The sequence below is a fragment of the Haliotis rufescens genome, unplaced genomic scaffold, assembly GCF_023055435.1.
Source record: "Haliotis rufescens isolate VD_foot unplaced genomic scaffold, xgHalRufe1.0.p SCAF_17, whole genome shotgun sequence".
NCBI lineage: Eukaryota > Metazoa > Mollusca > Gastropoda > Lepetellida > Haliotidae > Haliotis > Haliotis rufescens.
The window spans coordinates 3,842,994-3,859,018 of NW_025963857.1; the positions used below are offsets into that span (position 1 = coordinate 3,842,994).

General features: G+C 43.0%; 1 protein-coding gene across 6 annotated transcripts in view; it reads left to right on the plus strand.

Moving 5' to 3' along the window:
- The window catches only part of LOC124145828 (inositol 1,4,5-trisphosphate receptor type 3-like), a 180,350-nt gene extending 166,404 nt beyond the window's left edge, over window positions 1-13,946 (plus strand). For all 6 annotated transcript variants that reach the window (XM_046515808.2, XM_046515885.2, XM_046515963.2 and 3 more), the window contains 12 exons: window positions 1,215-1,330; window positions 2,058-2,227; window positions 3,161-3,301; window positions 3,858-4,019; window positions 5,105-5,213; window positions 6,991-7,114; window positions 7,745-7,920; window positions 8,568-8,720; window positions 9,687-9,764; window positions 10,428-10,547; window positions 11,690-11,827; window positions 12,386-13,946. In XM_046515808.2, coding sequence (XP_046371764.1) covers window positions 1,215-1,330; window positions 2,058-2,227; window positions 3,161-3,301; window positions 3,858-4,019; window positions 5,105-5,213; window positions 6,991-7,114; window positions 7,745-7,920; window positions 8,568-8,720; window positions 9,687-9,764; window positions 10,428-10,547; window positions 11,690-11,827; window positions 12,386-13,318 — 2,420 coding nt within the window. In that variant the 3' untranslated portion in view covers window positions 13,319-13,946. The remainder of the gene's footprint in view (window positions 1-1,214; window positions 1,331-2,057; window positions 2,228-3,160; window positions 3,302-3,857; window positions 4,020-5,104; window positions 5,214-6,990; window positions 7,115-7,744; window positions 7,921-8,567; window positions 8,721-9,686; window positions 9,765-10,427; window positions 10,548-11,689; window positions 11,828-12,385) is intronic.
- The last annotated feature ends 2,079 nt before the right edge of the window (window positions 13,947-16,025 follow it).

Consider the following 16,025-nt stretch of genomic DNA (forward strand, 5'->3'; position numbering starts at 1 on the left):
CCTGCAAGAAGACTCGTCCCCCGCTCCATGAATGCTATGTGCGAAAATGCGACAAACCAACCAGAATGCGCGTATGACTTAAAGTACTTCGGTCAAAGAATCTCTCAGGAATAATGTTTGATTTTGCATGTCTTGCATTTGAAAATATATCCAAGATACGGTTATGTGTGTCCAATCATACTGTATAATACCGAAAGTCTCGATGTGTTTAAATATCATCTGGAATACTTATATATGGGGGAAATATACGTGAATTATTACGCAACAAGTTGACAATTCTTTTAGCTAAGCCCGTTTGTGCTAAGACAGAACCCAGTCGCAAAAATGGCCACGAATCGGGCACGAATCGCTGTTCGGCTTGTCCCGGAATAACACGAGTTGGTCGCAAATGGGACAATAGGTCCATTGCATCCCACGTGTCATAAAATCCGTTACGTTGACTGAGTCATTATTCTTTGACTGCAGGGGTCTTGGCTCACATTATCAAACTCTGAATGTCCTGGTCCAGAACCGACTACAAGCAGGCCGCCGTACCGAATGTTGTTTGGTGCGGCGTAAAACAGCATTCATTCACACATAAAGTCATCCATTCATTCGTGAAATCAAGGTCACCCGATCGTGTCAAGAATTAACTTATTTTCTCCCATTCGTTATTTTTATCTCGTCCTATATTACATCTGTCTACATCTTCCCGAGACAAGAGAATTAACTGGTGATTTGTCTAGGGAAATAAGATGCTCGCCTGTCTACCATGACCGTTATCGTGTATGTGAGGTATCCGTTTCAGATACAGGGAAAACAAAGACGCACATACATGTAGCACTATCAAACATTCTTCTACAATACCGTAATAACCGATTGTCCCACATATACTCGTGTGTTAATAACGGAACGCTTGTTGCAGACGACAGCTTACAGATGCGTTAGATATAGTTTCTTAAAATCAGTTGAAGTGAAATGACTGGTGCGTTGACAGCCGTCACATGATATCGGGCACCAATAGGTATGTGTTATGTCAAACAAATGCTTCTGCTGGTCTAGGAATCGTTTTATTTCATCAGCATATACGTCGTTGAAGCACTTGGTAGGCATGAATAAATCTAGATATACAATGTATAAACAGTTGTCTGAATGTCATTCGAATATCAATACATACATATGACACATGTTTCCAAGATGGCGACATATGAGAAGGAAGTGTGTTACTGTTCCAGTGCGCATGTCGCCCCTGCAACAAAAAGCCTTCACCTTCTACAGGAAGAACTGCATGTCAATAGAGGTCGTGAAGGACGATGAGCTACAGAAGGTGAACTTCCGGGTCAAGAACAAGGTGAGGGACGAAACCATGTCACACAGAAGACAACACTAAATCATGCAATTCATGATATAACAGAATGTTTGTTTTTACATATATCACCAGGTCAATATCGTGCCCAAAACAGTATTGTTTATCGGTTACGTAAGTAGGTACCTAATGGGAAATCGAACCCTGTTCTGCTGCGGGATAAGCAACCGCTTTAACTCACCGTCCAATCGTATTTATCTCCCCTCTTTCTCTAAATGCTTTTTTATTATGCATAATATGTTTAATCTTACACCACACAACACTACAAGGGTAAGGATAACCCATTATATGTGTCTGCGGCACTATCTTTACTCGTTACGCCGAAGACCCGGGTTCGATTCCCGACATGGGTACAATGTGTGAAGCCCATTTCTGGTGTCCCCGCCGTGATATTGCTGGAATATTGCTAAAAGCGGCGTAAAACTACACTCACTCATTCACTTTTTACCACTATCTTTAATTACCGCCTCCATGGTCTAGTGGATAGAGCGTTTGCGCGGAAGGTCAATGGTTTGATCCCTGGCCGCGTCATACCAACATTAAAAGATGATACTTGTTGTTACCCTGCCTGGCGATCGGAATTAAGGGGCTAAAACAAGGTCAGGTCGGCTTGGTAGGGTATCCATGTTGAATCGTCTCATCTTTGCTTTATTAATCAAATAATCTAATTTAGATTTAGTTTAATCCAAATTTCATTTCATTTCTCCGACAGAGGGTACTAAGAGAAGAAATTAAGGAGAAACTCAAATGGAGTGTGGACAGATCGTCACCTAGCAACAAGATTAGGGACCTGATGGCGTGGAGTAAAGACATCATGAAGGACATTGCATACCAGCAGCGGATCTTGAGCAACTTCCTCGCTCTCTGCATCACCAAGGGATGGTACGTTAAAGCACACACACATATATATATATATATATATATATATATATATATATATATATATATATATATATTAAGAGTTTTAAAGAAAGCATTGATGTCTCAAGTGTTGTCCAACATGCAAATTTTAGAAACGAGTAAAATAAGAGTTATCTACTCTACAGTGGGATTACATCAAATTTCAAAACACAGTAGGTTTTTTCTCCGAAATATATCCGTTAAGAGTTTGAAAAGAAAGCATCGATGGAGTATTGTCTCAAGTGCTGTCCAACATGCAGCTTTTACGTAACTATTCATATACTAGTATATGGTATGGAAGCGAAATTTATTCAGTTACATGCAAGTTTAACTGAATACTCGTGTGGTTTTTTTTTCATTCTATCGTGAAACTAAGAGAGCGGGTTAATGGATGTTAAATATTATGAGGAACAAAACGTTTTGGAGTATATGCTTTCTCCTTCATGAGGTGAATTAATGCCAGGAGAGCGTATATACGTACATGTAAAAAGAAAACAATAGTTGTAAGATAACAAAAGGTGGAAACTTAACAAGGGAAGCAGTAAATTAGCGCTGATTGTTGATTGACAATAGACAAATTGAAACCAGGACTTAAATTAGCCCTGATTGGTAATATGCAAGGGACAAATTGAAGGCGGGGTTCCTTAGCGCTGATTGGTAATAGCAATGGACAAAAGAAATACCCCTCATTACCAGCATAACGTCTCTCTATTTCCCCTGGGTTTTGTACCAGTATAACACTTTCCCTTGAGTTTTGTACCAGCATAACGCCTCTCTATTTCCCCCAATTCAGACTGATCTGGAATCCCTCAATACAAGCATAACGCCTCTCTATTTCTCCTGGGTTTTGTGCCAGAATAACGCCTTTCCTTGAGTTTTGTACCAGCATAACGCCTCTCGATTTCAACAATTCAGGCTGATCTGGAACCACGCTGTGACGTTGCTGAGTTTTGGCATCAACATGTTGATGTTGGCCACGTGGAAGGCCAAGGGGTCGATGGAGACGCCGAACATCTTCCCTCCAAACGCCACGGGAATACCGCCGCTCCTTGTAGAGTAAGGACATTCCCTCATGTTAGTCAGGATATAAAACAAGGACTGGTTGGTTCGGAGTCAGGATAATGTTACTCTGTGTGGAGTGTCCATGTTAAATTGCGCGCGCACGCACGCACACACACACACACACACACACACACACACACACACACACTCACACACACACAAACACACACAAACACACGGCCATTTTATGAGTAAGAAGGTAAGAGTATTGCCTTGTTTACCTGCCTCCTCCTGGTGGAGTATCAACATTGACTTGATTATATGTCCATATGAATAAGTAGTTATAAATTCATCACCTCCTGAACACCATAAACAGTATCAATAGATTTCATAAGCATGAATACACAATGCCATTTAGAAAGTGGTCAAATGTAACAAATATTATATTTGGGATAACACTTTCTTAGTAAAGTACAGATACTATTTCCTATTTGGGTCGAATCCTTGATTGGAACCCACACTGCTATCAGCATGTTCTTCCACTGCCCGGGTGCACTTTATTGCCCTGTGTGTATGTCTAATGTCGGGGATGCTGCAATGTCTGTTTCAGCCCCGTGCCCGCAATCATCAACCTCGGTGCGGACACATACGACGTGGTGCTAAAGAGTATGGGCTTCACGCACAACGTCCTCTGCCTCCTCGTGCTCGTCAGCTACTTCGTGTGCAACCACCCGCGGCTGCCAAACCCTAAGACCATGTTCCTTAGCCTCAAGCAAGTTCCTCTTCAAATTATTGGTGTAGTTCGGATTGTTCCAGGCCCTGTTCCGCTAAAACATCTTAGCGCTAAATCAATACGAGTCCCATGCTTTAACATAGATGTGCAAGCGTCGTAGCCCTGAGATTGCTTTGGGAAGGTGTTAGGGTCGTCCCGAAAGCGATCTTAGTTCTACGACTGTCGTATTCCCCTACTCTGAAATAGATTTAAGATAATCGTGGCTCTAGGATCTCAGAAGCCCTGCGATTGCTTTGGGAAGGTCTTAGGCTTTGTTCCCGAAAGCGATCTTAGTTCTACGACTGTCGTAATTCCCCTACTCTGAAATAGATTTAAGATAGTCGTGGCTCTAGGATCTCAAAAGCCCTGAGATTGCTTTGTGGGAAGGTGTTAGGACTTTGTTCCCGAAAGCGATCTTAGTTCTACGACTGTCGTAGTTCCCATGCTTTGAAATAGATTTAAGATAATCGTGGCTCTAGGATCTCAGAAGCCCTGCGATTGCTTTGTGGGAAGGTCTTAGGCTTTGTTCCCGAAAGCGATCTTAGATCTCTTTGTGAAATGAGGGCCCGCATATGCAGTAGTCGGCTGTTTTTATTGTAACGCTACTTTCAGTTTGTTACAATTTGTCACATGTAAATGGAATTTAGTTTACACGTTTATTCAGGAACTATCTGATTCTACAAAATAGAGGTATGATCGTCGAACAGCTCAGATTGCTTTGTAGAAGGTTCAGGGCCCACTCGCATCAAAGCGATCTCAGCGCTACGACTATCGTAAGTTTATGTTAAAGATTGCGAGTTCATCTCAGCGCTAAGATCGTTTTGTGCAAGTGGGCCCAGGTGATTCGGAATGTGCCCATATGCTCTAAATTTGTTTGAATTTATTTTTCTTAACATTGATTATTCCCTTTCAAAAATGTATTATACCGATTCTCTTATTTAAAAAGCGGAATGTTAACGAAATACCATCATAGTTGATACAATATCGATTTGTTATTGCGCTATGCATAATTATTTTGATTATCCTGACGATTACATTTCATGTTAAGAAAAGCAGCATGTGTTATAATCAGTGCCACGTTTTAGGAGCGCGGTGAAGAAGAAGAAGGACGATGAAGAAGAGGATGGGAAGAAGAAGCAGCACCAGTCCAAGCTAGATGCCCGCTTCTTTAGTTTCACCACCTTCTACTACCTGGTGAGTTTCCCATGAAGACCCGGGTTAGAATAGGAGTTCAGCAACCCATGCTTGCCGTACGAGGTGACAAGGCTTGACAGAGGAGAGTATCGGGATCAGGGCATCTTCCGGAGGCAAGAGAGTTAACTGACTTTAAAAGTCCAGTTTCCACCCTTGCCGAACTTGGCTGGAATCACTAGGCTCGATCGTAGCGCAACCAGTGGCTATCACCAGTTATTTCCCTTCTAAGCCTCCCCTATGGACTAGTCAGATTCCACCCCTCGTATCACTTGCGTTTGCTTCACACAAAATGGTGGCGCCCAGTCAGGACGATCTGATCGATAATCAAGATCTATATTGTGATAAAACGGGTCTTACATCGCGAAATGCATCAAATCACGTGAGCACCTTGATTAAAAACATGAAAAGATTTGGAAAATATCTGCTGACAACGAGTTGGCGGACACATGTTTTGCAAATCCTGCATTCGACCGGAATCTGCAGGACAGTCTACAAACCGGATTTCGATTTCGGTGCGCGATTTTGATTGGACTGTATGTAACTCCATAATACCAACCTAGTTCGGCAAGGGTGGAAACTGGACTTTTATAGTCAGTTAACTCTCTTGCCCCGGGAAGAGTGGATCAGGGAGTCAGGCTCGCTGACTTGGTTGGAGCATGTCAACGTATCCCAATTGAGTAGATCGATGTGCATGTGGTCAGTCAGTGTATTGTCTGGTCCAGACTCGATTATTTACAGACCGCCGTCATATAGCTGGAATATTGCTGTGTGCGGCGTTAATCAACAAATAAGCCTGGTACATATGAATCTGCAGACATCAAATGACAATGACAACGACTTTCTACTACGCGCATGCGTGGTGAATTCTTCCTGTATTGAACAACCAGTAGGGAGTTTAAACACCAGGCATTGGCAGTTAGATTTAAATAGGAGCGAGGTGTTGATTCAAGTGATACCTTAGACTATATACCGCCATGATATAACTGAAACAGACAGAAGACGGGGATAGTTTTGTCCTAACTCTGCTTCTATAAGACAGTCCACCTCACATTGCTTCTATAAGACGGTCCTCATCACTCTGCTTCTATAAGACGGTCCTCCTAACACTGCTTCTATAAGACGGTCCTCACTCTGCTTCTATAAGACGGCCCTCCTCACTCTGCTTCTATAAGACGGCCCTCCTCCCTCTGCTTGAATAAGAAAGTCCTCCACACTCTGCTTCTATAAGACGGTCCTCCTCAGTCTTTACTATAAGACGGTCCACCTCACATTGCTTCTATAAGACGGCCCTCCTCACTCTGCTTCTATAAGACGGCCCTCCTCACTCTGCTTCTATAAGACGGTCCTCATCACTCTGCTTCTATAAGACGGTCCTCCTCAGTCTGTTTCTATAAGACGGCCCGCCTCACACTGCTTCTATAAGAAAGTCCTCCTCACTATGTTTCTATAAGATGGTCCCTCTGATCCAGGGGGCACGGGTGGCCCAGTCGTCTAAGGCGCCGCGATTCGCTGTGCAGAGTTGCGTCCCTTGGGCACGCCAGAAACCTATGATTGTGGGTTCGAATCCCGGTTCGCCCCGATTATGTTTCTAGGTTTGTCAGCACCATACCCGTGCTCGTGGGTTTCACCGAAGTGGTAAACGTCTGAGACCTGCATCACTTCGGGCTTTCCTCCCACATTAAGCTGACACGCCGTGATATAACTGGAATAATGTTAAAAGCGGCGTTAAATCCAACTCACTCACACACCTTCTGAACCACTACATTGTGTTCTACAGGCATTCTTGGCGTTGTCGATAGGAGGGACGTTCTCAAACGGCTACTGCTTCGCCTTCCATCTCCTCAACATCGTCAACAACAACCAGCTGCTGAGCGGAGTCATCAAGGCAGTCACGCATCCAGGTATGCTGAGGCTGCATAGAGACCGACCATTGGATATTCTGACCTACAGCTGCAAAAAAACACCTGTTTTTCTTTATCAAAACTATGAGTCTGAATATATTTTTTCACAAAGACGTCACACAACAATGTAGTCTGAAGCATATTAAATATTTTTCAAGCATTTTCTGGGACATCTTTTTTTTTTTTCCAAAAAATCCCAGTCTCACTGCAGTCACACAGTCTGTAACATACCTAGTCAGCTTTCAGAAGAATAAATACGTAGATAAGTTGATTTCCCTTGAAATGGGGGAATTGATTAATGTAGCTGGGTGGAATACTTTTCACACAAACCTTATACGTAGGTGGTGTGAAATAGAAGATTACTTTGCTTCCTGTATTGACCTATTTTTAAGCTTTTTAATTGATGAAATTCGTCACCATCTCCACCTCTCTTATCACTCACTACAATCTGTTTGTGCAGCTATTTTTAGCGGTAAGCCTTTCAAACACGGTTCAAAACGAGGCTATAGTGGCGATGGGTCCAAGATATTTATCACAACGTAATGGAGATATAATACCCTGGATGATCGAGGATGATCCAGCTGGTCATTGTGTAAATGTGTAAATGTCCTCACTAACTGTCTGTTTTAGCCAAGTCCCTGGTGTGGGTGGCGATCCTGGGTCTGGTGGTGTTTTACCTGTATGGTATAATTGGCTTCGCGCTGATGAGGAGTATGTTCAACCCGGACAGCAACCTGTACTGTGACACGCTATGGCAATGTACCATCACCGTCATCCGATACGGCTTGATAGGAGATCTCTTCGAGGTAGGTACCCTGACTGGATGACTTCAGACATATACGGGGACGGGTGGGCCAGTGCTGTTAGGCGTTAAACTCGCTGTACAGAGTAGCTTCCCTTAACCGCGCCAGGACCCGCTGGTCGTCAATATGATGCCGACTGTAATCCTAGGTCGGCCAGCTCCTACTCGTGCTCAAGACTTTCACTGAAACCTCAATACAAGCAGTTTCATTTTGGGATTACTTCTTACAGTTAACTGACACTCCATTATAACTTGCAATATTTTTCAAAACTTTCTTGGTGCGGTTGAGAAGCCTTGAGGTTAAAGCGTTAGCTCGTCACGCCGAAGACCCGGGTTTGATTCCCCACATGGGTACAATGTGTGAAGCCCATTTATGGTGTCTCCCGCCGTGATATTGCTGGAATATTGCTATAAGCGGCGTAAAACCACACTCACTCACTAAAAACATTATTGACTTACGGTACGTATTTAAGGAACAAAGAAGCATTGTTGAGAAAAAAACTGGGAAGCTAATCATTTCTGCCCCGAGTTATCATGTATATAGATATAAGATAAATCTAATTATTGTCAAGATTATTCTGAGTGTACACTTGTATTCTGTTTAGTGTTAAATGTGTTGTTCAGCGGGTAATGTTCTGTTTGGTTTCCTAGGTGCTCATCCCACACGATAACGAGAAGACATTCCAAAAATTCGGCTTTGTCGTCATCTACCACGTCTCCTTCTTCATCTTCATCACCACCATTGGTCTCAACATCATCTTCGGTATCATCGTGGACACCTTCTCAGAGCTCAGAGATCTCAAGGTATCCGCACACAGTTTATTTGTTTGTCATGATCAGTTTTGGGTTACTAGCATATATGACTTTTAGGGGCCCGGCTGGCCGAGTTGTCTCCCTTAGGCGTGCCTTACACATGATCGTGGGTTCGAATCCGATGTTTCTATGTCAGTTAGTAAAGTGCCCATGCTATTGGGTTTCTCCAAAGCGGTAAACGTCTGAGACCTGCATCACTTCCTCCCTCGATGATATTACTGAAATAATATTCAAACAAATCCACATGCTCTGATGCACTACTACAATGGCAGACAAACATACATCAGTGGAAGAAATTAACAGTTTTAGTCCACTAGACCTTATCATGATAACACGTAGCTAAAGCCTTATAAAGGGCAAATTTCTACTGGTCCTTGTGATACATTAACCATTGGGCAGTTTGGCAAGGACTACAGGACCAGTGTCAATTTCTAACGCTGTACATACAGACAGACAGACAGACAGACAGACAGACAGACAGACAATGTATTCGGTATAGGGCTACTAGTCCATAATAAAATCATAGAAGAGTTTACCTGCATGAACTCTGAACACTGTATACATACAAGCTTAAATTATGAACAATTTCAAGCTTCTCTGACTGCATTAAGGTTCTAAAAGCATGATGTGCCGAAGATAACCTGTGTGTCTACTGTAGTATGTGCATGTATGAAGCAAGTGCCAAACGGTTATAATGAAACATTCGTTTGATGTGAAATTAGACATGACGTTTTGAATATTGAATGGATAAGCAACGGAATAGTTCCAGTGGTAGCCGTAGTGGTAGCCAATAGGCTAAGGCGCTTGCTGGTTACCATGGAAACCTAGTTCGATTCTCCATGTTTACTAAAACGTTCAACTTGGTCACATGTATTGTGTATTGACTGCGCACGTCATGTACCGTGTACTGTGTATTGACTATTCACTTCACACAGATAATGTATTGTGTATTGACAGTGGACTGCCGAGTCAGACATGCGCGATACCTGCTTCATCTGCAGCCGGAACAGCTACGACTTCGAGCATCATGGGAAGGTATGGCTGTAATTGTCGCATAGTGGTTTTTTCCAATTGTGTTGAGGCTATTTTCATATCCCGCCCCTTTCATCAATCTACCTCTGGGTCAGACATCGAGTAGCATTCAATCTCTAAATACAATTAGGTTGATATTTTAATGAGTAGACAAATATAAAAATATAAATGTTCCACAAGCTGCGGAATTGCTGTGTAAGGGAAGTAACTCCTCCGCTCCAATCAATAGATGACGATAATCAAAAACAAAATGACCACGTTTCGTTGAGCTTAAGTTATAAGTTATGTCGATATTAATCAGCTGGCAGTTATAAACCTTCATTCCCCTATATAACATGTGATTTATAAACAAATCCCTTTTTGGCCGATTCAAATTCAAAATAGCAGCAAGTTTCATTTTGTTTTCACAATATGCCGCTCATGGTTCTTGAGTTTGTTTTAAATTTTGAAAAGTACGTGTGAGAACAGTAGCCCAACATAAACATAACTTGTTTCGAGAATAAAGAACACATTTATAGTGAATGTTGTATCAGAGACGTCCATGAGACACTCGGCGTGTTTGTATGGGCACACCCAGCATGGTGGTCCTCCGTCCTTGAACTTGACCTTCTGCAACACAGTCAATGAAGTGTCTTACATAACACAACTTGTTTTGTGCACTCCCAGGGATTTGAGCACCATGTCCGCCAGGAACACAACATGTGGGCATACATCTTCTTCTTCATCCACCTGAACGGCACCAAGGTGAACGACTACACCGCCATGGAGATGTACGTCTATAAACTGGTAGGTGCCCCGCTTGAACTTCAAAGCTCAATACTGTGTTTTCTATGAAGATCAAAGTTGCCTGGAGATTTAACCGCGGTAAATTGAATTTGGAACCGAACGCGCAGTTGTATCAATCAGGGGTGGTTATTGTGATTTGACAAATCAGAATTGTGTCTTTTCCAAATCATGATAGAATTTGAAATAAGAACAGCCTTAACATTACACTACTGGGCCTCATTCCGCAAAGTGATCGTAACGCTACGAATGTCGTACGTCTATGTAAAAGTATGGCAGTTACGATCACCTAAGTGCTACGACCCACGTACGTCTATGTTAAAGTATGGCAGTTACGATCACCTAAGCGCTACGACTGTCGTAAGTCTATGTTAAAGTATGGCAGTTACGATCACCTAAGCGCTACGACTGCCGTGCGTCTATGTTAAAGTATGGCAGTTACGATCACCTAAGCGCTACGACTGTCGTACGTCTATGTTAAAGTATGGCAGTTACGATCACCTAAGCGCTACGACTGTCCTAAGTCTATGTTAAAGTATGGGAGTTACGATCACCTAAGCACTACGAATGTCGTACGTCTATGATAAAGAATGGCAGTTACGATCACCTAAGCACTACGAATGTCGTACGTCTATATTAAGGTATGGGAGTTACGATCACCTTAGGGCTACGGTCGATTGTGGAATTGGGCCCTTGTCTATCACATCAGCAAGCACATGATTTCCATTTACCGTCACTCACATTTCTATAATCAAAACCTTCACTCCCGATGGGCGTCCCAAGACAGACAAAGTCCCTTGCATTCTTGTCGACTAAAATGGGAGCTGGATGTTTACACAGAAACGCACAAGAATTATTATAATGGTGTCATTTTCCACCAACAATGTACATTTCGCTTATTTCCTAGAACAGACTCTCCCCTCTCCCACTACATGGTAATATGCAACCCTGCTTCCTCTGTCTACGGGGTGTGGGGTAGCCTAGGGGTTTAAGCGTTGGCTCGTCACGCCAAAGATCCAGGCTCGATTCCCCAGATGGGTACAATGTGCGAAGCCAATTTGCCGGTGTCACCCGACGTGAACTTGCTGGAATATTGCTTAAAGCGTTGTAAAACCATACTCACTCACTCACCCCTCTTTCTGCAGCTTGGTAAGGAAAACTTCGACTTCTTCCCACTGGACCGCGCCCTGTCGCTGGCCTCCATGGGTAAGGACTCCACGGAGACCAAGCTGGACGACCTCCTGTACCAAGTCACCTCGATAGTTGAAAAACAGAGGACGGAGGTAAGGGAGATCTCTCTTCACATGGAGATATCAGTTTAAAATGACTCACGCCTGTCACATAATTTCAACATTTTCATCGTTAACAGGTGATGTTTCATTTAGTTTTGGTACACGTGTTGCATGGAATGGTAAATAATTTTCTTTTTCTCTTGTTATTTTCTGTGTTTACAATATCTCTCCTACTATTCAGAAGATGTACTACGCAAAAAAAGTTAAGGACCACCCAATTGTTTTACATAACTATAGTTAATCTGTCATCGCATGATCTATTAACTGTAGTAATAAACATAATCGGGTGGTTCTTAACTTTTTTTAGTAGTGTATTACCATTTGTATTTTGTAATACGTATGTCGCTCCCAATACATACAGCTTCCGTAGATATAATGATCAGCCCTCATGGGTTATGTATTCAGCACACGATATATGCTATGCTAATAGGTTGCATATTCAAGGTATTCTGTATATTAAGGTGTCATTTTAAAATTTTAGATATTAAATATGTTTTTATTATCCGTCACATACTCGTATGTTACATCCATGGTTTCTGTCTTTCCAAGGAACTGGAAAAGAAGAGACGCGAAGAGAAAATGCGTCAAAAGATCTGGGAGCAGAAACATCGTCTGGGATCATTCCGCCGTCGAGCCCGTCTCCCTGGCCCCACAGAACCAGACCCGCTGATGCAGATCTCCCCCGCCGCCGCCACCGCGCAGCTGACTGACGACAATCGCATGATGCAGCTCAGCCCACTGCCCGGGCTTGGGCCCCTACACCGCCGACCTAGCATCTCCGAGCATGGCCACGGGTCCGAACTCCAGCTGCGAAGAGCTAGTATCACTGACCATTCGGATCTTCTGAGGAGACCAAGTATCTCGGATCATTCGGATTTCCCAATACGGAGACCCAGCATCTCGGATCATTCGGATATGTACCGGAGGCCAAGCATTTCTGATCATGCAGCATTTATCAGTGGTCACCGCCACCGCCACCATGACCGCCACAGGACGATGAGAAGTGTTAGTCCGCTCCGGCATGAAGCAGACCCGAGGTTCTTCCGAGGGCCAAGTCCATCTCGGTTTGACTCGGAGGAGCCATATGTGAGGAATTTGAGTCCAGTTCGATATGACGCAGGGACAAGAAGCCCATCTCGGTCCAGACAGGGCAGCGAAACCGATTTGATGGGCCTGAGCCCAGTGCATACACGTCGTGAAGCACCTTCTCGGGATCTTGGGATGCAAGCGATGAGTATGCTGAGTCCTAAATGGATAGACAGCAGGTCTACAAGTCCACGTGGGGCAACTGTTTTCTTCCCTGAAACCGAGTCGCTGCACAGTTTGAGAGAGGGTGCTGAACGCTCCATGCCAGAGCAGTACTCAGACACTCTCGAGGGTCCAGTGTATGGTCTGGACCAGGAAGCGCCCACTAGGGAACGAGAAGGGGACGCCGACAGCACCGCTAGCGGCGACTACGGCAGATATGAGACAAGAATATAAACATTACTGCAAGCGTTTCTCAGGGGTCAATGCTAGCTAATGAACTGTTGCTTACGAAAATGTTATTCATGTATTTAAATGACAATGTCACGTCGTAGTGTAAGGAATAGGTCCATGATATGTCACATCTGTGTCGGAGCAACTGTGGAAGTGTCACAGGCCGAAGTCCTTACAAAGAAACGGTACACAGCAGCGGCACAGCGTGCTAACGCAAGGTGCGCTGTACGATGTGGTAATACAAGCCTGTGGTGTGTATCAGCCGAGTGGCGCAACACTATCTTGCAATACCCTTTGTGTTAAACGTGTGCCCAAGCAGATGTACAAGTTGTATACCGGATACAACTATCCCTGTGTAGTGGTACGTCAAGGTTAGATGACCTCTTGCTTAATACAAGCCAGACAAGTAGATACCCGCAACAAGGGCGTTATATCCCTATCATCTGTATCAGTTGTACTGAGAAGGATAATCATTTCCCACTATAACAACAATGATAATACCAATACAACTCATTTAGCGCCCGACAATGCCGGCGTGCTTAGGGCACATGACATACTGAACAAAAAAGTTATTTTAATATACCGTACCCATTTAAAGAAACGCAGTCTTCACTACAAAATAATATTAAAATATTAATATGTGTTATACCTAACTTTTGTGTTCCGTATATTAGTACAAGATCAGCGTGTTCAAAATTGCATGTTCAACTCTCTAAGAGTATCTTGGACAATAAAGTAGTGTGTAGTTTATAGTAATTTAATTATCCCTCCCCCGGTTGGCTGTAGTCCCATACGTGTGTTCTACTAACTGAGAATAACGTCCGTGTCACTGGTAGCCTGAAAACGACTGTGTCTTACCCAGTTATGAAACCACACCTACACACTGAGTAAGGATGAGTATAGAGCTTCCATGTTCCCCATACCGGGTATTTCCGAAAGATTTCTGTACCTGAAGCCAATAATACTATACAAGTTGACCCGTGTATACCTTGATCATTCCACGATATTTGACATGCGCAATGTGTGGTATCTGCCGGAACTTCCTGCGTGACGTCACTTCCTGTTGCTTGAATACCTATGAATAACGCGAAATACCATCATTCTTTTATTGCTCCCTTGTTAATGATCTCATTATGTTTCGTGTTTCATTTTAACATTGTGTTTCCCATAATTTGTGTAAATACTTGTAATGTAAATATTACTGCACATAATTCATGCATTCATCGCAGCCAAACAAATGCCAACATTTCTAACACATGAGGTCAAAACAAATATAATTCTTGTTTGTCGGAATTGCCTCCTATTGTTTAGCTAAGAAGATCATTTTTTTGGTGCCAGCCGTCTCTATAGTGACTTAACCATATTCACAAAAAATGTGGCATATTACTGTACGTATCTACAAACCTATTTTCATCTCTAACCAATAAGTTTAATAACTTTATCATAATATAATATAATATCGTCATTTCATTTCATAATGAAATATAAGGAGGTCGCGATCGATTCCTGAAAAGGCACTCCAAGTTTTGGGAATAAACAAATTTAACAAAAAAACTGAACATATATCTGACGAACTAGGGGTTATTTTGTTGTCGCTTAAGTGTGTTTGAATCACCGATGTCAAAATAATTGTCAGGCGATCTCACACCAACATCCGACGCCAGAAAGTACAAAACGTTTTGTACTATAAACAGTACGTTGTTTGATCCATGATGTTTATGATGACGTCATTGAGTTGCAGCATAACGAATAACGTATCCCTCCACTGCATCTTTTATTCAAACATTGACCCATGTACTACTGAAGCACATCCCCACTTATCATGGCCCACATTAACATATTTTGGTAGTTCGTATAGTGTTCGGGTGGCCCTGTGCCCAAGACGCCGCTGTTCACTGCAGAGTGATTGCCCTTAGCCATGGAAGGATCCGCTGGTCATGGGTAGCCCAGATTCGGATTTTGATCCCTGGTCGGTTTCCACAAGAGGTTAAACGTCTTCGACTCGGGTGGCTATCAGCGTGCCTCCATATTTAGCTGACGAGCAGTTAAAGCTTAGAGACTAAAGGAAGCATTAGACAATGTATAGCTCCGTCTCCTTCCGTAAAACAGTAGTGAGTATCTAGTCTGATTTTGTAGCAGTGTGATCGGTTTTTAGGACCATAGACAGCGTCAACTCGAATAGCGTCTCGTTGCCACTCTTACGGTTGTGTTTTATTAAAATAGTCACAGTAAAAGTTTATATTATCTGATGACTTCGTTCGTTTACATGTTCCCATTTTTTAATTGTCATTTTGCACTAGGATATATTTCTCTGAAATCCATGCGAGCATGAATTTGTTTATGTAATAATTTGTACATATAATAGAGACGTTTTCAGAGACACTTTTGAAGTCGCCTATTTTTTTCCTTTTTATCAAACATCGTCCCAACCCTTTTCCCTCCCTGTGTGGATAGCTAGTCAATGAAATGACATGGTCGACTTTGGATGACGCGACTGTTGATACAGTAGATGCCATTTCATCACCCAGGAGTCTGGTACTCCTCACCCACCTTGCCTCTGCCCGAAAACCGACAACCCTCTTTCAGTCCGGAACAAGCCGATGGTGGGTTACGGAAAGGAACGAGTGCATTCGTGACCAACTCGTGTTATTCCGGGACAAGCCGAATAGCGACTCGTGTCCCTCTCGTGGCCATTTTTGCGACCGGGGTT